Genomic DNA, 24,344 nt, shown 5'->3' on the forward strand with positions numbered 1-24,344 from the left:
TTTCACTTTTTCATTATGGGGTATTGTGTGTAGATAGGTAAAAAAAAATATACATTTAATTTATTTTGAATTCAGGCTGTAATAAAACAAAATGTGCAATACATCAAGGGGTATGTATGCTTTCTGAAGGCACTATAGGGAATAGGGTGCCATTATATAAGGAATAACATGCCATTGCTGACGGGGCCTTGCTTTGAGTGTGAACAACTCCATCTTGGCTGTTTTGCTGTCCCTGGATCAGCGTTAGAGCGAGTCAACGAGGGCATCTTTTAGTTAATGCGGTGTCCCATTCCCCTTCATCCATCTCGCCCAGCGGAGTAGAGCTGGGCCGCATTCTTTGCTCCTCTCCCTGCTTCCTCGGCGGCAGGCCGTCAGATACAGTTAGCCAGGGCTGTGTTGGCTCGGCACACCTTCAGCATGCTGGTCAGATCACACCAGGCCCTAATCGCCAGCAACAGGCCGGCCCAAGATCTGAGGAGATGAGAATCTAAGGCGAAGATGGCTCCAGGCGCCTCGCTGCATCACTCCCCTGGGACCCCTCTGCCCCCCCTCTTGATTCACCCCCCTCTGTACGCACATCCTCGACCCTCTCCAACCCCCACCTCCCTCCACCCCCTAACCACCCATCACATCTTCAAAAGCACAGCCCCACCTCCCTCCAGGTCCCAGCATAATGTTCTCTCCCTCTCTTTCACTCTCCATCTCTCTCTCTCTCTCTCTCTCACTCCCCATATCTCTCTCTCTCCACTTTGATTACTCTTAGCACCACGAGAGCACTCGGCTCTGCACCGGCTCCTTGGGTATTATCAAAACCAATCAACATGAAAGTTTTCATAGCAGCACCCACGGAGAGATGGGATGGAGGGGGAAGAGTATTGGGGGAAAGAGAGACGGGAGAGAGAAAGAGGAGTGTTTGGGGTATTTTTAAAGAGAATAACAATAGCGGAATTGAGACATCACAGTAATAAGGGCGCTTGGGGGAATATTGAACAAGTTGGAGAGTTAGGGGATGGGTGGATGATAGATCCCTTTAAGCAGGGTCGGCCCGCTCATTAGGCAGGATTAGGATGGCCGCCTATGGCGGCAGATTGACGAGGGCGGCATTTTGAACTAAACTGACTAAGATGTACCTTCAACAACACATAAAAATGCACATAATTCTGGCCAAAAACAATGACAATTTCTCTCAACCAGTGGCCTATGTGATTTTTAGGTGAGCACTGATGCTGCCCTATGATAAGCAGCTCCCACTTTGTCAAAGGCAGGGACGCAAAATATGTATCTTGTCCATTCCGAGCGCGCGTCTCCAGGGTGCTGTGGAAGAGATGCATCGCTGCAGTGCTCCACCAACATTCCGTCAAAAAAATGATCTGACATAAATCATGTATCAGATATAGCATAAGAGCATGTGGCCTTTTCTGTAGCCTACAGGCTGGAGATAAAATGTATGACAATGTAGTGAGACAGAAACTTTTTACATTGTGCAGGTTTCTACGATCAAATAGCCTAACCTAAATGGCGCCCGATCAAATAAAATATATGAAAATGTGCTGACATGTTAACAAACAACATATCCTAAAAACAGGACAGGTCAAAGTGAAATTGACAGTATGGAATGGACAATCAGGCTACTCACAACTGCTGTCCAAGAGTTTCATCCTGTGGGCTAAATTGTCATGATCAGTGGTTTCAAGTTTGTATCACTCATGTTTTACGAGCTGATCACAGCAAAAAAGAAAATACTTCTACATTTTCCCGCTGTGTAAACTCATTGCAAATAAGCTGAGGATAACTCAACTGATAAAGTTGGGTAGCTGATATTTAGAGCTTAAATTGATTAGTCACAGGAATAAGGACGAATATAGCCAATACAAACAGTGGGCCTACAACATGGATGGGCATTCATAAAATTCTATTGCAGGCCAAGATGGTAGGCTACACTCCATTAAGCATGTATTGACGCCAACGTCTTTTTTTGGTTCTGTCTGGATCGGCCATCTTTTTTTTGGTGTTTTACAAACAGTAGGCCTACCATATTCCTAAAATAACATTTCAGGCGACCATGTAGGCCAGGGGTGGGCAACTCCAGTCCTCTGGGGCCTGATTGGTGTAACACTTTGGCCCCAGCCCCAGCTAACACATCTGATAGTAATAATCAACTAATCATGATCTTCAGTTTAGGATGCAATTAGTTTCATCCGCTGTGTTGATTAGGGACGGCCCCTGAGGACTGGAGTTGCCCATCCCTGCTGTAGGCTATACCTCAGTAAGCACGGACCGACTTTTTTTTGTGCAGTCCGGACTGGCCTTGTTTTCCACATCCATGGACGTTGTTTTTTGGTCCGGTCTAGACGAAATCTGAACCAATTATAGATGTCTATGTTTGGGTCAAGTTTTGTCCAGTCTGGACCAGCCTTGATTTGGTCCAAACGTAGACGTCTATAAATTACAACTTTCCTTCAGAACCGAAAATGAACTTGATTTCAACGTCCAGAAAATATGTATTTTCATCGTCTGGAAAATACATATTTTCAACTTTCATTCAGAACCGAAAATTAACCTGATTTCAACGTCCGAAAAATAAAAATATTTCACCTTTCATTCAGAATATAAATTGAATACCTTCAACGTCTGGAAAATACGTATTTTAGACGTCTTTTCAACGTTATTTAGCTTACTGGGACTATTCTTGTAGGAACTGCATTTTTTTTGTCTCGCCTAGGGCAGCAGAGTAATCTGTTGGAAGAGGGGGATTCTAGAGCAACTTTGATGGGGTGTGGGCCACAAAAAATCTGAACTCATCATGAGGGGCCGCATTAGCTCGTGGGTCTGCGTACTCACATCCATACCCCCCACCTTGCGAGCAAAACATTTCCCCCCCATGACAGCGAAGAGAAAATATTTACGTTTTAAAGTTAATTTCTTGCAATTCTGAACAGTTTGCCATGGGGCATAGAGAAGATGTTGCCGTTTTAAAGCAAGTTTGTTGGAATTCTACAAATTTTGCCATGGGACGAAGAGAAGATTTTGCAATTTTACTGCAAATTTCCTGCAATTCTACACATTTTACCATAGGGTGGAAGCAAATGTTTGCAGTTTTTAACATGATAACTGATGGTCAATTGGCCCCACCCCAGTTGGTAACTCGACCATGATTACTACAAGTTTAGATAGCTGGCCGCTAGACTAACTTACCAATCTAAAAATGTTTTGCTGACATGGGCTAATTGAGCGACTGCTGATGCACAACCAAATTTTGAAATTGTATCTTGTATATTCTATTATTCTAACTCTCAACAGTAAGTTGAGACCCCGACTGAGTTCCTAAAAAATTTTAATAAATTGGTCCATGGGCTTAAAAAAGGGGAACCACCAGTTGCCCATTGCTGTTATTGAGGGAGAGGGGACTGTATTTTATTGAGAGAAGTGTAGCAGTGGGACTGTGGGGTTCTAGGGTTGTATTTTTTTAAAAGAGATTGTGAATCATCCCTTAAAACAAAACAAAAACTCAGTAGCCTATGTTGGATTTAGTTTTTTTCAATATGTTGGATTGTTTTTTACAAATACTAATATTTTCTGTCCCAATATTTCATGGACTTGTGGGATTGTACCAGGGGTGTTAAATATGAGTTTATACACTTGTGTGCTTTGTGTATTAGTGTGTGAATTAGTATTAGTATCATTTTCATGTTTCTTTTTTTGTTCTGATGTTCAAAAACACATTGCATGTGTTTATGCTTGAGTGTGTGTGGTATCTTGTTTATTATAGAGAGAAATGAACATGTAACATCTAGTAAGTTGACTGTTGTGAGGTGTCATCATGTGTGTCATATTGTGTCTGGTTGTACAGAGCTTTAAGCTGACCGTGGACAGTCACTGTTCCCTGAAATACTGTGTACTAATACGTTGTGTCTGGTTGTACAGAGCTTCAAGCTGAAAATGGACAGTCACTGTTCCCTGAAAGACTGTGTACTAATACGTTGTGTCTGGTTCTACAGAGCTTCAAGCTGAACGTGGACAGTCACTGTTCCCTGAAAGACTGTGTACTGGAAGAAGGCAGGCAGCTGCTGGAAGTCATCATCTCCCACAAATCAGGTACGGCTCTCACTGCTCTCAACCCTCACATTTATTATTAATGTTTATATTAACATACTGACCTTCAGAATGTATAAATCTTAAAGTAACCGCTTCTCAAGCAAGGGGAAGGGGGAAAGAAACGGCCTTTTTCAACATACATTACCAATGGCATTCTATCTGCAGTGGATTGAGCGAGTGAGTGAGTGAGTCCGGGCAGGCTGGGAGAGATTGGTGCTTGTGACTGGGTCGAGAAATGATAGAGAGGAGAGGTGGAGAGTGAAAGGGGTGGAGAGGGAGAGAAATGAAAGTGAGTAGAGAGAGTGAGGTGCCATGTACTGTATACGAAGAGAGGGAGTAAGAGAGAGAAAAGGAGAGGGAGGAGGCGCTGTGTATATGAAGAGAGGTGGAATTAGGAACAGCAGGACTTGAGTCAGAGGCCATCATCCAGACGTTCTCTCCTCTCTGCTGGGCCGATTATTCACCTAAAGCATCCAGCCAGCCAGCCAGCCAAGCGCTCAGCAAATGTACAAATCCGCTAAGCTGACCTCCCTGTTGGCGAGTTGTCTCCTCGCTGGCTCTTAAGCTGCCCACCATTAAAAATGCAGATGGCCTCCAGGATCCTGGAGCTGTTTGAAAAGCTCTGACAGGAGAGAGGAGAAGAGAGGAGAGGTGAGAAGAGCCCTACTGTGATTCACTAGAATCAGCTCTCTCTCTCTCTCTCTCTCTCTCTCTCTCTCTACCTCCCTTCTTTCATCCACATCTCATCTGCATTGGTTCCTAGTGCCTTCACTCGCTTACTATTGGACGCCACAATTCTTAGCAAATCTCTCCCCCTACTTCCCGCACTGCAGACACTAATACCGGTTTCCTAGCAACTCTGCAGATCAGTCATGATAATTCCACAGGTATGAGCAGTGTGTGACATTGTTGAGCAGCCAGTCACTCAATAGATACTACAGTCAGTGTGTTTGTGCGTGTACATGCATATGTGCGTGCCTTTGTGCGTGCGTGTGGATTACAGGGTCACATTCTGCCCTGGCTCGTTCATCTTGATTTGCACTTTTTAATTACTTTGAACAAACAGGATTTGGGTGAATCATGGCTGCTGGTAGAAAGACAGGGCTGGAGTAACATACTGATGGCTCTGCAGGTGTGGGAAGGGATTAACTATAAACCAGCGATTCATCACATGCAGTACACATACTGGTGTGTACATATACATTAGTGAACATAGTACAGGGCAGATCACGTAGGTATCTGTGTTCAGCATAGAGAGAGCATGGTGGACCACTGAAGAATTCATGGTAATATCAAATGAAGAGCCTTCCTACCTCACTCGGGCTATGGAAACCCTTTCTAAAGACCGATGAAGAAGGTATACAATTAGTATGATAATGGGTCAAATAGTTGATCATAATAAAATGCTAAATATCAGTACCTACAGAGACATGAATGAAGGATTTTAAGAGGGTTGGTTGGATAATCCAAAGACTGGATGTTGGCCATTCCTCTCATTTATCGAATCTCTCTTTTTCTCTCCTCTCTCTCTCTCTCTCTTTCTTTCCCCCGCCCTGCCTCGCTCTCTCTCTCGTTCTTTCTCTTTCTCTCTCTCTCTCTCTCTCTGGGTCTCCTCCATCCTTCCCTCTCTCTCTTTATTTCCCCCGCCCTCCCTCTTTATCTTTCCCTCTCTCTCTTTTGGTCTCCTACATTCTTCCCTCCCTTTCTATCTTTAATATATCTTCTCCCCCCCCCCCCCTCTCTTTATTATCTGTCCAGGCCTGAGGGACATGCTCCAGATGACCGTACACCAGTGGCAGGAGCTCCAGAGGCAGATCCGCCGCCAGCACAGCTGGATGCTGCGCACTCTGGATGCCATCAAAGCCCACATCCTGGCCACTGAGGCTGAGGCCTCTCAGAAGGCAGAGACCACGGGTCCACTAGCCAGCCCCAAGGTAAACTGGCTGCATGCAGTCTCCATTTCCCCCCTCATATCCCCCATTTCCCACCTCCCAACCGCCACCACCTGCCTTCCCAGCCCGCGTGCCTGTCCGCTTGCCACTGACTGAAGTCCACCCGCTCTCCCTCTCGTCTCCTCTTCCTCTAGCCCACGGCTATCCAGTGCTCACTCAGCAAAATAAACAAACAGAAGGGGGAGATGGGAAGGGTTGCTGCTATTAGCATAAGAAACAGCTAAAGCTTCCTAGTTAGAAGTTACTGGGCATGGGAAGGAGGGAGGGACACGTAGTTGTGCATGATGTGAATATGAAATATTTCATAAATGAACTCTAAAGCAATGGTGGTGGTAGCATGAATAATTTGACAAGACAAAATGCAACAAACGCACACACACGCACGGGGGCAACAGACACAACATTCACACACAATTATTTGTAGCTCAAAATGTGTGAAACCCAATTTATGTTCCTTGCATTTAATGTGTAATTACCGGCGTAGTCATTCTAGGTTACGATTGCTCATTGTTTAATTGCCAATTGTGATTTGGTAATTACGCTCAGATCTGATTTTGGTGGAAGGAGGCATCCTTTCCACTTACCCAGAGAGGCCCAGGCAGAGAGAGAGAGAGAGAGAAATGTGTTTGTGCATCAGAAGGATATGAGCAGCCATGTCAGAGCACCAGCACAGCTTGGCTGGATTTCCCAGGGGGCCGTGCGACGTGAAGGTGCAATCTTCACAGCATCGCTCCTCGCTCTTCCTTCTTCTGACCATAATCTCTTCTTCTTCATCTGAACCAAATGAGAAACACAATCCCCTTTTTCCTCCCATGCATAGCATAGCCAGCTGGCTATCTGTACAGTGTCTCCTTTTCTCCCCCCCCCCCCCCCCCCCCCCCCCCCCTCCTCCTCTCCCCTCCTCTCCTCCTCTCCTCTCTCCTCCTCTCCTCTCTCCTCTCCTCCTCCTCTCCTCTCTCCTCCTCTCCCCTCCTCTCCTCTCCAGGTATTTTACTTTAGTAGTGGGCACGTGCATCCCTATTTCCTCTTCGTAGGCGACGACATAAATAATCCTGCTGCTTTTAAATTGTTTTGTTGCAATTAGAAATCACCACAATCAGTGTGATCAGTCAGCTCTGACATCCATTAGCCGCTTGGTTACAGCAAATTAACACAGAGACGAGCCAGTGATTCATTATCCCATAGCTGTTAATGACGATCAGATGCATTGCCTAATTAGAGCGCGGCCATTGTGGTGGGGGGAAGGTCAGGGAAGGAGCCACAAATCTCCTCTCAGCACTGTGTGTTTAGACCCGTCCTGACTCTTTGACGAGGGGGCATGGGGTCGGGTAAATACCATAGGAGGATGTTGACGGGAGCAGGATGAGAGGTGTCATCTTCTGGATGGAGGGATGGATGGATGACGGGGTGACGTCATCCGCATGGTGGGATGATAAGTCACAGGTCTCGTCCAACAGGTCGTGTTTGTTGTTCATCCATCAGTCATTATCAACGTAGGAGGTTCGCCTGAAGTTCTTTAATGCTCTTTTAATGCGTGTGCTGCGGAGATGTTAGCTTGTTATAATGGTGGCTTTGTATACTTCATATAGCCCATGTACTTAAGCTTTATACGTTGGGAATTTATTGTGAAATCAAACATCAACCTAGTTATAATGGAGAACATAGGAAAATGGCTTCCTTCTACGACGACGATGTTTCTTTCCAGTGTCCCATTAATTCCTAATGTTCCTAAAAACAACAGGTGCTCTTTGAGGTCATTAATTCGAGCCTGTGTAAAAATGCCACATAGAAGAGCAATGCGACATGTCACTGGGGTAATAACGTGTGAGATGAAGACACTAACGTTGCCCCCACCACGCATTAAGGTGTGTATAAAGCAAGGTGCGTCTCTCCTGGCGGCCATAACGGTTTGTTGTTATTGCGGAGACCATATGCTCCTCTCTGCCGTCTCCCTCGTTGATGTTCCCGAGTCTGAATCATTTTCCATGGGACCATAAAGTTTTTAACATGGCTGGATGCTGGTCAAATGGTAATCCTGAGGGAACCCTGTCTTGTTTAGTTATTCTCCTCTAATTAAATTGTTGGGGAAGATCACAGAGCGGAGAGAAGAGAGGAGAGAGAGAGGAGAGAGAGAGGAGAGCGAGAGGAGAGAGGGAGGAGAGAGAGAGGAGCGAGAGGAGAGAGAGAGGAGAGGAGAGAGGGAGGAGAGAGAGGAGAGAGAGAGGAGAGAGAGAGGGAGGAGAGAGAGAGGAGAGAGAGAGGTAGGAGAGAGGGAGGAGAGAGAGAGGAGAGAGCATGTAATGATAAACAGCTCGGAGCTTCAACACTTCAACGCTTCAGTCTCAATAACAAGCTGCTGCTTCTCAAAATCCCCTGGCAAATAATGATACTCCAGAGTTGCATCCCAAATGGCTCCCTATTCCCTATATAGTGCACTACATTTGACCAGGGCCATAGAGTTTTGGTCAAAAGTAGAGCACTATATAAGGATTAGCGTGCCATTTGGGATGCACACCAGACTGTTGGTGTTCATGGTGACGAAGAAGGTAGCATTTGTATTTCATACAGTACAAGGCAAAGCTAAGCATGCTTTACACAGAGTTATGGAAGGACATAGTATCTGTACGTGATTCATGGAAATGTCACAGAATATCAGTTAAGAGGGGAGAGATTACTCTTACAAGATAACTTTTGTGTGTGTTCAGATTGTCCCTGTGATTTTAACATGGATTGAATATTATTGTGGAATAGTAAAGCTGTGTTCTGAGTCAACTAGGCCATATTGCAAATGGTACCCTATTCCCTATGGGCCCTGGTCAAAAGTAGTGCACTATATAGGGAATAGGGAGCCATTTGGGATGCTGCTCTACTCTCTGGTGGCGGTGGTGTGTGATGCGTTTCTCCCTGAGCCTTGGTGGTTTGGACCTGAAGAACAGTGCAATATACAAGAGCTTAGCAGGATACTGTCAGAGGATACTGTCTGTCACATTACAGGAATTGCTGTAGGCTCTGTCTCCATGCCTTTGACTCACTCTCTCTCACAGAACGGGAAGGTGTTGACCACACAAACAAACAAACATGCATGGACTCACGCACACGGATGCGTATACACACACAGGAAGTGTGTCCAATGTTCAATGTCCGCCGTGATTCTCCTTTCGCCTCCTCGTCATGCACCAATGGGCACACTATTCACGGCATGGCACAGCCATAGTTTAGCACAGCCTCAGCAGAGCACAGCCACAGCATAGCCCAGCACATCCACAGCCCCATCATCAACTCTTCCTCCATTTGCGGTTATCACTCCTCCTCAGGTGGAGAAGCTGGTGCATTCTTGTGGATTCTCTCTCTGAGACAAAAGATGATGCAATTTGAACATTTTCAACAAGGAGGAAATTTGTGAAAGTGCAGCAGAATTGTCAGCTAACATCATTGACATCCATGGAAAAAGTGGTGGTGTGTGTTATTTGTCCAAAATAGCCTGCTGTAGATCTTGTCAGTCAGTCAGTCAGTCAGTTTGTCCATCCGCCTGTCAGTCAGTCTGTGTCCAGAGTTGGAACGTACCATATCTCCCTGGAGGCAGGGGTGGTTGGACCCTTCTTCCTCTCAGTAACCCCATCACTCTCCCATTGATCCCTTCAGATTAGACCATGTTCGTTTGGTCACAGGGGACATAAATCCAGTTAACCAGCTTGACGAAACAGCCCCCAGTCAGTGACCAAACGACACCCGGCACTCTGGTGATATTTGGGCGATGTTGCCATTACCATGCCTCACATTACAGCAAAGTTTATCAGAGTAGGTGTTGTGTCCCCCTACCTACTGCTGCCTCCGTCGCCCCAAGTGATACAATATCTAGCTCCTCAGAGTGGGATTATTCAGGTCATCTGAGCCCTGCCAGGTGTCAGTGGCATATACTTATGCTGGCCTGCCTGTGTGTCTATGTATGTATGTATGTAAAATCAGTGGGGCCTTATCTGCCGCTGCTCCCAGACAGCTTGTCTGCCCCGAGGCCCCAATTTCAACCAGCCAGCCTGGCTGACTGCAGCGCAGCGGGGGAGGGACGTGGGGGGGGGGGGCATGAGGATGAGAGGTGGCAGGGGGAGGGTGGTGGGAGGGAGAATAACAGGAGGGGAGGAGGGCCCACCGTTGTCATCATCATCCCCCATTCTGCTCACTGGGCATATGTTAAGGGCCATGCCACACCAGTGATATGCCACACCACCATGCTGCATATGGAGTGGGTCTTAGGTATATCAAGGTACAGCACGCTTATAACTGACCCCAGGTTATTACTGCCTGGTGAAAATGTAATTAAAGGAAGTGGAGTGGCACTTTAAAGCAGGACAGGGCCATTTCCGGGGAGACTTTTTAGTCTGGGCGGACTGCTGCCTGGCTCCCATCAACCCCTTCTTCATCAGCCGGGAATTATGGGTAGATGTTCAGAGTTCACCCGGCTTTATGACTTAGTTTGTGTTGGATGGTGAGGCAGTAACTTTTCCATTAGGTATGACTATTTTGACTTTGTAGAATAGTTTATAGTGCGTTGGTGAGTTTTGCCAAGCCTTTTATTGTGGAGATAAGGTATTTTGAATATGATAATCAATGTTTTGTAAAATAAATCTAAATATGCATTCTGAAACAAGTGTCAGGAAACTGCTGTTTCATACCCCTTATAGTTGAGAATTCACATGCTCTCTTTTGACTGGTTTAAACCAGCAACTGTATTTCTATGTATGGATTGCTTTGGTTATTAACAATCTATAATAATGTATCAAATTATTAGACTCCTCTCTTGACACGTGCAGTGCCTTCAGAAAGTATTCATACCCCTTGACTTATTCCACATTTTGTTCTCTTACAGCCTGAATTCAAAATTGATTAAATATTTTTTGTTTTACCCATCTACACACAATATCCCATAATGACAAAGTGAAAACATGTTTTTAGAAATCTTTACAAATTTATTGCAAATTAAATACAGAAATATCTCGTTTACGTAAGTATTCACACCCCTGAGTCAATACTTTGTAGAAGCACCTTTGGCAGTGATTACAGCTGTGAATCTGTCTGGGTAAGTCTCTAAGAGCTTCCCACACCTGGATTGTGCAACGTTTGCCCATTATTCTTTTCAAAATTCTTCAAGCTCTTTCAAATTGGTTGTTGATCATTGCTAGTCAACCATTTTCATGTCTTGCTATAGATTTTCAAGTAACGTTAAGTCAAAACTGTAACTCGGACACTCAGGAACATTCACTGTCTTCTTTGTAAGCAACTCCAGTGTAGATTTGGTGTTTAGGTTAGTGGCCTGTTGAAAGGTAAATTAATATCCCTGTATCTGGTGGAAAGCAGACTGAACCAGGTTTTTTGCCAGTGCTTAGCTCCATTACGTTTCTTTTTTATCCTGAAAAACTCTCCAGTCCTTAACGATTACAAGCATACCCATAACATAATGCAGCAGTGGTCTATGCTTGATATGGAGAGTGGTACTCAGTAATGTGTTGTATTGGATTTGCCCAATACATAACACTTTGTATTCAGGCCAAAAAGTAAATTGCTTTGCCAGATTTTGCCACTATTACTTTAGGGCCTTGTTGTAAACAGCATGCATGTTCTGTACAGGCTTCCTTCTTTTCACGCTGCCAATTAGATTAGTATTGTGAGGTAACTACAATGTTGTTGATCCATCCTTAGTTTTCTCCTATCACAGCCATTAAACTCTGTAAATCAGGGTTTTCCCAACTGGCGGCCCACGAGCCCCTCAAGTTTTCTGTGGTATTTCAAATGCTTTCTTGTTGGATATAAAAGACTGTAAAAACATGAGCAGATCAGCTCCAAGTGATTTTAATGTTGGAAATCTGTTCCAAAGTATTCCCACGCAAAATAGAGAGATATATGTGATCGTAAACAAATGTAAGAAAGGTTTGAAATTATTATGTTTTCGTCAAATGTTATATCTGTTAACAAACTATAGTTTTGGCAAGTCGGTTAGGACATCTACTTTGTGTATGACTCAAGTAATTTTCCCAACTATTGTTTACAGACAGATTATTTCACTTATAATTCACTGTATCACAATTCCAGTGGGTCAGAAGTTTACATACACTAAGTTGACTGTGCCTTTAAACAGCTTGGAAAATTCCAGAAAATGATGTCATGGCTTTAGAAGCTTCTGATAGGCTAATTGACATAATTTGAGTCAATTGGAGGTGTACCTGTGGATGTAATTCAAAGCCTACCTTCAAACTCAGTGCCTCTTTGCTTGACATCATGGGAAAATCAAAAGAAATCATCCAAGATCTCAGAAAAAACTGTAGACCTCCACAAGTCTGGTTCATCCTTGGGAGCAATTTCCAAATGCCTGAAGGTACCACATTCATCTGTACAATCAATAGTACGCAGGTATAAACACCATGGGACCACGCAGCCGTCATACCGCTCAGGAAGGAGACGCGTTCTGTCTTTTAGAGATGAACGTACTTTGGTGCGAAAAATGCAAATCAATCCCAGAACAACAGCAAAGGACCTTGTGAAGATGCTGGAGGAAACAGGTACAAAAGTATCTATATCCACAGTAAAACGAGTCCTATATCGACATAACCTGAAAGGCCGCTCAGCAAGGAAGAAGCCACTGCTCCAAAACCGCCATAAAAAAGCCAGACTGCGGTTTGCAACTGCACATGGGGACAAAGATCGTACTTTTTAGAGAAATGTCCTCTGGTCTGATGAAATAAAAATAGAACTGTTTGGCCATAATGACCATCGTTATATTAGGAGGAAAAAGGGGGAGGCTTGCAAGCCGAAGAACACCATCCCAACCGTGAAGCATGGGGGTGGCAACATCATGTTGTGGGGGTGCTTTGCTGTAGGAGGGACTGGTGCACTTCACAAAATAGATTATTTGGAAATATTGAAGCAAAATCTCAAGACATCAGTCAGGAAGTTAAAGCTTGGTCACAAATGGGTCTTCCAAATGGACAGTGTTACTTCCAAAGTTGTGGCAAAATGGCTTAAGGACAACAAAGTCAAGGTATTGGAGTGGCCATCACAAAGCCCTGCCCTCAAATCCTATAGAAAATTTGTGGGCAGAACTGAAAAAGCGTGTGCGAGCAAGACAACAAACAACAAACCTGACTCAGTTACACCAGCTCTGTCAGGAGGAATGGGCCAAAATTCACCCAACTTATTGTGGAAAGCTTGTGGAAGGCTACCTGAAACGTTTGACCCAAGTTAAACAATTTAAAGGCAATGCTAGCAAATACTAATTGAGTGTAAGTAAACTTCTGACCCACTGAGAATGTGATGAAAAAAATAAATCATTCTCTCTATTATTATTCTGACATTTCACATTCTTAAAATAAAGTGGTGATCCTAACTGACCGAAGACAGGGAATTTTTACTAGGATTAAATGTCAGGAATTGTGAAAAACTGAGTTGAAATGTATTTGGCTAAGGTGTATGTAAACTTCGAACTTCAACTGTATGTAAGAATGCTGTTCATTGACTATAGCTCAGCATTCAACACCATAGTACCCTCCAAGCTCATCATTAAGCTCGAGTCCCTGGGTCTGAACCCCGCCCTGTGCAACTAGGTCCTGGACTTCCTGACGGGCCGCCACGAGGTGGTGAAGGTAGGAAACATCACCTCCACTCCGCTGATCCTCAACACTGGGGCCCCACAAGGGTGCGTGCTCAGCTGCCTCCTGTACTCCCTGTTCACCCATGACTGCTGGCCATGCACGCCTTTAACTCAATCATCAAGTTTGCAGACAACACAACAGTAGTAGGCTGAGTAGTAGGAGGTGAGGGTTCTGGGAGTGTGGTGCCTGGGAAAAAAACCACTCACTCAACGTCAACAAAACAAAGGAGATGATCGTGGACTTCAGAAAACAGCAGAGGGTGCACCCCCCTATCTACATTGACGGGACCGCAGTGGAGAAGGTGGAAAGCTTCAAGTTCCTTGGCGTACACATTGCTGACAAACTGAAATGGACCACCCACACAGACAGTGTGATGAAGAAGGCGCAACAGAGCCTTTTCAACCTCAGGAAGCTAAAGAAATGTGGCTTGTCACCTAAAACACTCACAAACTTTTACAGATGCACAATTGAAAGCATCCTGTCAGGCTGTATCACCGCATGGTACGGCAACTGCACCGCCCACAACCGTAAGGCTCTCCAGAGGGTGGTGCGGTCGGCCCAACACATTACTGGGGGCAAATTACCTGCCCTCCATGACACCTACAGCACCCGATGTCACAGGAAGGCCAAAAAGATCATCAAGGACATCAACCACCCGAGCCCTGCCTATTCACCCCACTATCATCCATAAGGCGAGATCAGTACAGGTGCATCAAAGATGTGACCGAGAGCCTGAAAAACAGCTCCTATCTCGCCATCAGACTGTTAAACAGCCATCACTAGCTGCTGCTTTTAGGCATAGACTAGAAATCACTGGCCACTTATCTGGCATTACTCATCTCATGTGGGGCGACGCACAATTGGCATAGCGTCGTCCGGGTTAGGGAGGGTTTGGCCGGTAGGGATATCCTTGTCTCAGTATGTAAAATGTAATGAAATGTAAAAAAAAATGTAATAAAAATGTATGCACTCTACTGTAAGTCGCTCTGGATAAGAGCGTCCGCTAAATGACTAAAATGTAAAATGTAAATGTGTATACTGTATTCTATGCTATTCTACGGTATCTCATTCACCTATTAATGTTTACATATCTTGCATTACTCATCTCATATGTATATACTTTTTCTATACTGTTCTACAGTATCTCATTCACCTATTAATGTTTACATATCTTGTATTACTCATCTCATATGTATATACTGTTTTCTATATTATTCTACTGTATCTTAGTCTGTTCCGCTCTGACATCGCTCGTCCATATGTATATAGTCTTAATTCATTCCTACATAGATTTGTGTGTATTGGGTACATGTTGTGTAATTTGTTAGATATTACTTGTTAGATATTACTGCACTGTCAGAGGTAGAAGCACAAGCATTTCGCTACACCCGCAATAACATCTGCTAATCATGTGTATGTGACCAATACAATTTGATTTGATTTGAACTGTTTTAGTCACCTTTGGCCTCATGGTGAAATCCCTGAGTGGTTTCCTTCCTCTCCAGCAACTGATTTAGGAAGGACGCCTGTATCTTTGTAGTGACTGGGTGTATTGATACACCATCCAACCTGTAATTAATAGCTTCATCATGCTCAAAGGGATATTCATTGTCTGCTTTTTTTTTTTACCATCAACCAATAAGTTCCCTTTTTTGCGAGGCATTGAAAAACCTCTCTGGTCTTTGTGGTTGAATCTGTGTTTGTAATTCACTGCTCTACTGAGGGACCTTACAGATAATTGTATGTGGACTACAGAGATCTTGTTACTCCTGAACGTATTTAGGCTTGCCATAACTAAGGGGTTGAATACTTATTGACTTTTCAGCTTTTCATTTTCATGGCATTTTTTGAATATTTCAAAAAGCTTGATTCCACTTTGACATAATGGTGGGGTACTGTGTGAAGGCCAGTGACAAAAAAATCTACATTTTTCATTTTAAATTCAGGCTGTAACACAACAAAATGTGGAAAAAGTCAATACTTTCTGAAGTCACTGCAATTGCTGCCACATTCGTAGAGATAAAATAGAGGCTGCTGTCCTGGAATTCATATCTATATCACTTTATCTAGGGCCACGTTCACGTAAATTCTTGAATTAGTTCAACTATATCAAACTCCTAAATAACCGTTATCTACCTCTCTAAAGTGTTTATGTCTTTTAAATGAGAAATGCAAATAATCAGATATCCAAATAAGAAATAATGAATGTATGCCAGGGTCTCTCTGGCAGTATTAGCATGCAAAGGTACTCCAAATGGAATTTACAAAGTGTGCTAAAATGACACACCTCTAAGTGACTTTTGCCCAAAGGCGATCTGACAATTGAAATTTCTCCCCAAAAAGTTAATGGTGCTATTTTTTCCCAGACATTTATCAAATATTTAATTACAAGGATGATAGAAATTAATATGCAGCAAAGCCTGCTGTCACGTCCCAGCGTTTGAAAAGGATCTGTGGCTTTTACAAAAAATACTAGCATAGGTGAAACGTTTATAGTAGGGCGTTGTGCTGTAGTCAAAGCTACTGTTGCAGCTCTGTACGGTCTGTTTATTGAGATGGTGAATTAAAATTTATCCATCCCCTTCTTCCCCTGGTTTCTTTGTGTAGCCTAGTTGTCTATTTCAGAAATGAACATTACTCTAATCTAGTACAATTGAAACACTTTCTTATGAACAAATTATTTCCCATTCATTCTGCTTCTAAATGTGAATGAAGCAACAATGCGAACTTCGCTGCTCAGCATCCACGGTGTGGCTGCATCTTTGATGGCACCCTATGGGGCCCTTGTCAAATGCAGTGCACTACCGCATAAGGAATAGGCTGCCGTTTCAGACGCAACCAATGACCCCGTCCGAGTGCTTTTGCGCGACTTCATTACTTTTCTTCTATCCCCTGGCTGTGTTATTGTGTGCAGCTGAAGTCCGCTAGAAAATCAAAACCAGATTTTATTCTTTTTTTCATTTGTATTCTGCCTTCGACACTTGCCAATCGGATCAAAGATTACCCAACTTGCTTGCAAATAAAAGCAACGAGGAGGCACTTCAGGCTGTAATTATTAGAATCAGAGTGAGATTTTTTTGTGCCGAAAATGCGGAGCTCTATTGGAGCCTATTAGTTTGATTCCCTTTGTGGTTTGCTGGGTGTCCACATGTCAGGGCTGCTAATGCCTAATGAATTCTATCAAACTAAATACAATCAAGTCCAATCTGATAGGCATGGATGGGGATATATGAACACAGTGTGACGGCTAGGCTCTTGATATTGCTTGAAGTGAAGAGCTCATGCAGCTTCGGCGTTAGAGAAAAATGATTGCTTTATAATGTGTTGCCTGAATAGTACAGCAGTGGTAACTTAAGTTAAAACACAGTGCAAACTCAACTGGTCTCAACTGTGGTTGCTGTCTTTGTACAATGAATGGCAAATGAAGTGCTTCAATGAGAATGTTCTGACAAAGAATTCTTAAAATAGAATGCTCTAACTCACCTGTGTGTTGCTATCTAGATTCATACGAAGGGGGTATATTACCAAATAGTAAACAGTGTTTACTCTTCAAACAATATGTTACACAGTCGACAGAGACACAGAAGGAGTTTTTTGGCTTACGGTATTGTTTGTTCCTCTCCTAACATAAGGCTTGCTCAGACGACTCTCATCCAACCGTAATCCAACAGTGACAATATTATTCACAGACAGGGATTTCTATATTCTCAAGAAAGCCCTGCCCGTTCCCTGGTGGAGAGAGAGCGCGTAATCCCTATTCTAGAAGTCAGAGCAGACCAACAGTATCTCGCTGTACAGTATGGTGACCATTAACTATCTTTTTAATATTTCATGTTTTGTTCTAATCAAAAATGAAATGGTTAAGCTAAACATGTGATTGGACTGTGGGAAGGGAGGGGGTGAAGGAGCTGATTGCATTGGATCCTGGGGCTATTTGCTAAGATTATGTCCCAAATGGCACCCTATTCCCTATGTAGTGCACTACTTTTGACCTGAGATCAAGGAATAGGGTGCCATTTGGGGCGTACACTAACAGCCCTTCTACACTACAGCCATCGGGCATCCGGCCTTGCCATCATCCATTGAAGGAATGCTTCCTTTGAAATCAATAGAAGCTGCTATACTGCCCACATTGCTTTGCGTCCAATGGCAGCATCGAAGCTCAAGAATCGCGCATGAATTCTATCTTGTGAATTCAAATAATGAGAAATAAAGTTGATTTTGGTTGGTTTCTGGGATTTCAGGTAGAACGTCACATTGACACAAAGCTGATGGCGATGCAGCACTACACGTGTAGTCTAGCTGAAGTGTAAGACTCCTCCTGAAGAAGTAGTGCGCGTTAATAACGGCATGGCTCTTTCTTTTCTTCTTCCTCCCTCCATTCCTCATTCCCTCCTCTCTCTCAGGACCCAGCAATTACCCTTAAGTCAGTGTGGAATAATTGTCAATGAATATTTAACAAGGCTTCAGTGGAAGCATAGGCATCAGAGAAGCATCAACTTCTATACTGTATTATTAATATAGGGAATTGTTACAGATACACTGTAGAGAGTCACTGGACCACACCATGCAGTGGATTAGCAATTGGGGAAATGACGAAGCAGGTTCAGGAATAAATAAAGTGGGCTTCAAAAACATAATGGAGCCAGTGAGTTGTCAGAGGCACATTATGCAGCTGCTGTAAAACATGACAGAAGATGTCTATGTCATTCAATCAAACAGATAGCGGAAACATCACTAAAGCATTCCATCAGCCCCACCCCAGCCCCAGTCAGAACTTTCAAGATCAAGTCCTCCCTCCCTGTATGTACCTACCTGATGTTCATTCTCAGCTGAATGTTCCAAAAAATATTCTAATCAGGAGTGCTTATAGCCAATCTGGTCAACATAAAACTGTCGGCAGTGTTATGAAATATGGGAGGTGGAATTACCTTATCGCTGTGATGATTTAAAATGCCTCACAGGTGAAAGACAAAAACATGTCCCATCAGCCATCACTCCCTCCCTCCCTCTGTCAGTCCTCAATGAATGTCAGACGAGCTTCAGATGGATCCTTTACCCCCCTCTCTCACTCTCTCTCACGTTTTCTCTCTCTCTCTCTCCTTATCTTCCTTCCTTTCTCTCTCTCTCTCTCTCTCTCTCTCTCTCTCTCTCTCTCTCTCTCTCTCTCTCTCTCTCTCTCTCTCTCTCTCTCTCTCTCTCTCGTTCTGTCTCTCCCTCTCTACCTCTCCCTCCCTACTTCTCCCTACCTCCTCCTTGAAGTGATATAAAATTCTAATATCTGTCCTCTGGTTCTGTCCTCCCTGAAATCTGGCCAAAGCGCCGAAGGAAAGATAGCTGCCATGCCTGAAAAGCAATGCACACAGAGGGGGGAAAAGCAAAAGGGGAAAGGACTCAGTCATGAAGTAACGTTCTATTCCTCAGAGGAAAGAGAAATGACATCCAATGAGTCCTATCTTCTGTATTCGGAATTCATGTATTCTATATGTACTTTACAATACAGTAGATAGACAGGGAAAGAAATAGTCTGCCACTGCGTTTTAGCTCTTTGATGATCCATAATGATTTCTCCTTTGGTTTTATAGCGAGCTTTGACAGATGCTCTGAGTAGTAAAATGTTATTATTGTCACAAACCTGGCCATGGTGATTAGACGCCTCTTTGTTTGTGCTTGAATCGTTTTAATGTAGACACCAGCAGGGAACAAGCAGGCAACACACTGTGTGTGTGTGTGTGTGTGTGTGTGTGTGTGTGTGTGTGTGTGTGTGTGTGTGTGTGTGTGTGTGTGTGTGTGTGTGTGTGTGTGTGTGTGTGTGTGTGTGTGTGTGTAAATCCCCATGACAAAATCCACCTGTGACAAGCATCCTGAAGTAAAATGATATCATATTGCTATATTATTATGATATCGTATACATTACTATGGTATTACAATGGCAAATCACTAGCTACAAACTCTGCATGAGAGCTAGCAGAAAATGTAGCCGGTTTGTAGTCTGATCTTCACCTGTGTGAGTACTATTGTTTTGGGGTTTATTCCTTTAGAAAGTTTCCAAATTCCTCCTTGTTCAAATGTTATTTAAAGGATTCAGCCCTGAATTCCCTCTGTTTCCTCCGTCTCCTCCTCGGCTGGTGGAAAAGCATTATTGGCATTGTCAACACAGCTGAAATGTTAAGAATTATTGTACAAACAGAATGGCTTGTCTCCCGGATTACTTTTGATTTATGTTCCAGCTTTGATATTGGAAATAAGTAGAAGGGTGTCCTTGAACACCACTGTTAGTAAAGCAAAGAGAAGAGATTACTTTGGAAGGAGAAGCAGAATAAATGGGCTCTATGTTAGGAGAGGAGGAATGTTTGATTCCCACGTCTAGTGGCTGTGGAGAATCAGGAGGACTGCTTAGTGCTCTGTTCTGTGATGTTTGATTCCCACGTCTAGTGGCTGTGGAGAATCAGGAGGACTGCATAGTGCTCTGTTCTGTGATGTTTGATTCCCACGTCTAGTGGCTGTGGAGAATCAGGAGGACTGCTTAGTGCTCTGTTCTGTGATGTTTGATTCCCACGTCTAGTGGCTGTGGAGAATCAGGAGGACTGCTTAGTGCTCTGTTCTGTGATGTTTGATTCCCACGTCTAGTGGCTGTGGAGAATCAGGAGGACTGCTTAGTGCTCTGTTCTGTGATGTTTGATTCCCACGTCTAGTGGCTGTGGAGAATCAGGAGGACTGCTTAGTGCTCTGTTCTGTGATGTTTGATTCCCACGTGTCTAGTGGCTGTGGAGAATCAGGAGGACTGCATAGTGCTCTGTTCTGTGATGTTTGATTCCCACGTCTAGTGGCTGTGGAGAATCAGGAGGACTGCATAGTGCTCTGTTCTGTGATGTTTGATTCCCACGTCTAGTGGCTGTGGAGAATCAGGAGGACTGCTTAGTGCTCTGTTCTGTGATGTTTGATTCCCACGTGTCTAGTGGCTGTGGAGAATCAGGAGGACTGCATAGTGCTCTGTTCTGTGATGTTTGATTCCCACGTCTAGTGGCTGTGGAGAATCAGGAGGACTGCATAGTGCTCTGTTCTGTGATGTTTGATTCCCACGTCTAGTGGCTGTGGAGAATCAGGAGGACTGCTTAGTGCTCTGTTCTGTGATGTTTGATTCCCACGTCTAGTGGCTGTGGAGAATCAGGAGGACTGCATAGTGCTCTGTTCTGTGATGTTTGATTCCCACGTCTAGTGGCTGTGGAGAATCAGGAGGACTGCATAGTGCTCTGTTCTGTGATGTTTGATTCCCACGTCTAGTGGCTGTGGAGAATCAGGAGGACTGCATAGTGCTCTGTTCTGTGATGTTTGATTCCCACGTCTAGTGGCTGTGGAGAATCAGGAGGACTGCATAGTGCTCTGTTCTGTGATGTTTGATTCCCACGTGTCTAGTGGCTGTGGAGAATCAGGAGGACTGCATAGTGCTCTGTTCTGTGATGTTTGATTCCCACGTCTAGTGGCTGTGGAGAATCAGGAGGACTGCATAGTGCTCTGTTCTGTGATGTTTGATTCCCACGTCTAGTGGCTGTGGAGAATCAGGAGGACTGCTTAGTGCTCTGTTCTGTGATGTTTGATTCCCACGTCTAGTGGCTGTGGAGAATCAGGAGGACTGCATAGTGCTCTGTTCTGTGATGTTTGATTCCCACGTCTAGTGGCTGTGGAGAATCAGGAGGACTGCTTAGTGCTCTGTTCTGTGATGTTTGATTCCCACGTCTAGTGGCTGTGGAGAATCAGGAGGACTGCTTAGTGCTCTGTTCTGTGATGTTTGATTCCCACGTCTAGTGGCTGTGGAGAATCAGGAGGACTGCATAGTGCTCTGTTCTGTGATGTTTGATTCTCACGTCTAGTGGCTGTGGAGAATCAGGAGGACTGCTTAGTGCTCTGTCCTGTGATGTTAGATTCCCACGTGGCTGTGGAGAATCAGGAGGACTGCTTAGTGCTCTGTTCTGTGATGTTTGATTCCCACGTGTCTAGTGGCTGTGGAGAATCAGGAGGACTGCATAGTGCTCTGTTCTGTGATGTTTGATTCCCACGTGTCTAGTGGCTGTGGAGAATCAGGAGGACTGCATAGTGCTCTGTTCTGTGATGTTTGATTCCCACGTCTAGTGGCTGTGGAGAATCAGGAGGACTGCTTAGTGCTCTGTTCTGTGATGTTTGATTCCCACGTCTAGTGGCTGTGGAGAATCAGGAGGACTGCTTAGTGCTCTGTTCTGTGATGTTTGATTCCCACGTCTAGTGGCTGTGGAGAATCAGGAGGACTGCATAGTGCTCTGTTCTGTGATGTTTGATTCCCACGTCTAGTGGCTGTGGAGAATCAGGAGGACTGCATAGTGCTCTGTTCTGTGATGTTTGATTCCCACGTCTAGTGGCTGTGGAGAATCAGGAGGACTGCTTAGTGCTCTGTTCTGTGATGTTTGGACCGTTGCTACAGTACATCATCTCCTTTGACTGTGCTTCTTAGATCCAGACCTGGGTTCAAATTGTATTGGTTTTCTTTCAGATATTTTAGCTGCGCTTGATTGAGCTTGCCTGACACAATGGAACCAATGGAATAGTACCAAAAGTGTAAACCCCGCACAGCTGGCACTCCAGGCAGGTCCAATGATAGATTGCTTCGCTTTAGAAATGGACCAATCTTGCTAGTAGTCCACCTGGACTAGAGTGAGTTACTAAGGACAGTCCAATTCATTACATATGCTCATTGGTCAATATGATGATTGAGATCTATTACTTATAGTGAGTATTTGTGTTGGTTAAAAAGCCCAACGTTTGTTTGGGACATGTTGTCACGTTCCTGACCTATTGTTCCTTTTTCTTTTATTTATTTAGTTGGTCAGGGCGTGAGTTGGGGTGGGTTGTCTTTGTGTGTTTTTGTATTGTCTAGGGTGTTGTATGGTTTAGGGGGTTAAGTAGAGTAGATGGTTTAGTGTTCAGTGTAGGTGTCTAGGAAAGTCTATGGTTGCCTGAATTGGTTCTCAATTAGAGACAGCTGGTTATTGTTGTCTCTGATTGGGAGCCATATTTAAGGCAGCCATAGGCTTTAGCTGTTGTGGGTAATTGTCTATGTGTAGTGTTTGTGTCAGCACTATTTATATGTATAGCTTCACGGTCGTCAGTTTGTTATTTTGTTAGTTTGTGTATAGTTGTTCGTTTCTTGTTTTTTCTCTCTTCTTTAATAAAAGAAGATGTATTTTGCACACGCTGCGCCTTGGTCCACTCTCTCACAAGAAGACGATCGTGACAGAATTACCCACCAATCTAGGACCAAGCGGCGTGTCAAGCGGCAACAGGACCCACCTACACAGGATTCATGGACATGGGAGGAGATACTGGATGGTAAGGGACCTTGGGCACAACCGGGAGAATATCGCCTCCCTCGTGAAGAGCTGGAGGCAGCTAAAGCCGAGAGGAGGCGATATGAGGAGGCAGCACGGAAGCAAGGCTGGAAGCCCGTGAGTACAACCCAAAAATTTCTTGGGGGGGGCCTTAAAGGGAGTGTGGCGAAGTCAGGTAGGAGACCTGCGCCTACTCCCTGTACTTACCGTGGAGAGCGAGAGTACGGGCAGACACCGTGTTACGCAGTAGAGCGCATGGTGTCTCCTGTACGTGTGCATAGCCCGGTTCGGTACATTCCAGCTCCACGTATCGGCCGGGCTAGATTGAGCGTTGAGCCGGATGTCATGAAGCCGGCCCAACGCATCTGGCCACCAGTGCGTCTCCTCGGGCCGGCTTACATGGCACCAGCCTTACGCATGGTGTCCCCGGTTCGCCTACATAGCCCGGTGCGGGTTATTCCACCTCCCCGCACTGGTCGGGCGACGGGGAGCATACAACCAGGTAAGGTTGGACAGGCTCAGTGCTCAAGGGAGCCAGTACGCCTGCACGGTCCGGTATTTCCGGCGCCACCTCCCCGCTCCAGCCCAGTACCACCAGTGCCTACACCACGCACCAGGCTTCCTGTGCGTCTTCAGAGCCCTGTGCCTCCTCCACGCACTAGCTCTATGGTGCGTGTCTCCAGCCCTTTACCACCAGTGCCTACACCACGCACCAAGCCTCCTGTGTGTCCCCAGAGTCCTGTGTGTCCTGTTGCTGCTCCCCGCACTAGCCCTGAGATGCGTGTCCTCAGCCCGGTACCACCAGTTCCGGCACCACGCACTAGGCCTAATGTGCGTCCCCAGGGTCCAGCATGCCCTGTTCCTTCTCCCCGCACTAGCCCTGAGATGCGTGTCCTCAGCCCGGTACCTCCAGTTCCGGCACCACGCACCAGGCCTACAGTGCGTCTCAGCCGGCCAGAGTCTGCCGTCTGCCCAACGGCGCCTGAACTGCCCATCTGCCCAACGGCGCCTGAACTGCCCGTCTGCCCAACGGCGCCTGAACTGCCCGTCTGCCCAACGGCGCCTGAACTGCCCGTCTGCCCAACGGCGCCTGAACTGCCCGTCTGCCCAACGGCGCCTGAACTGCCCGTCTGCCCAATGGCGCCTGAACTGCCCGTCTGCCCAACGCCGTCTGAACTGTCCGTCTGCCAAGCGCCGCATGAACTGCCCGTCTGTACTGAGTATTCAAAGCCGCCCGTCTGTACTGAGCCTGCAAAGCCGCCCGTCTGCCATGAGCCTTCAGAGCCGTCCGCCAGACA

The 24,344-nt window shown here is 45.1% G+C and overlaps 1 protein-coding gene across 1 annotated transcript in view; it reads left to right on the top strand.

Moving 5' to 3' along the window:
• Positions 1-24,344, top strand: part of akap6 (A kinase (PRKA) anchor protein 6) — a 170,144-nt gene that overhangs the window by 47,093 nt on the left and 98,707 nt on the right. Inside the window, exons 5-6 of the mRNA XM_039009773.1 lie at positions 3,999-4,095; positions 5,854-6,029. Of these exons, the coding sequence (XP_038865701.1) occupies positions 3,999-4,095; positions 5,854-6,029 (273 nt within the window). The remainder of the gene's footprint in view (positions 1-3,998; positions 4,096-5,853; positions 6,030-24,344) is intronic.

This window comes from Salvelinus namaycush, chromosome 15 (assembly GCF_016432855.1).
Source record: "Salvelinus namaycush isolate Seneca chromosome 15, SaNama_1.0, whole genome shotgun sequence".
NCBI lineage: Eukaryota > Metazoa > Chordata > Actinopteri > Salmoniformes > Salmonidae > Salvelinus > Salvelinus namaycush.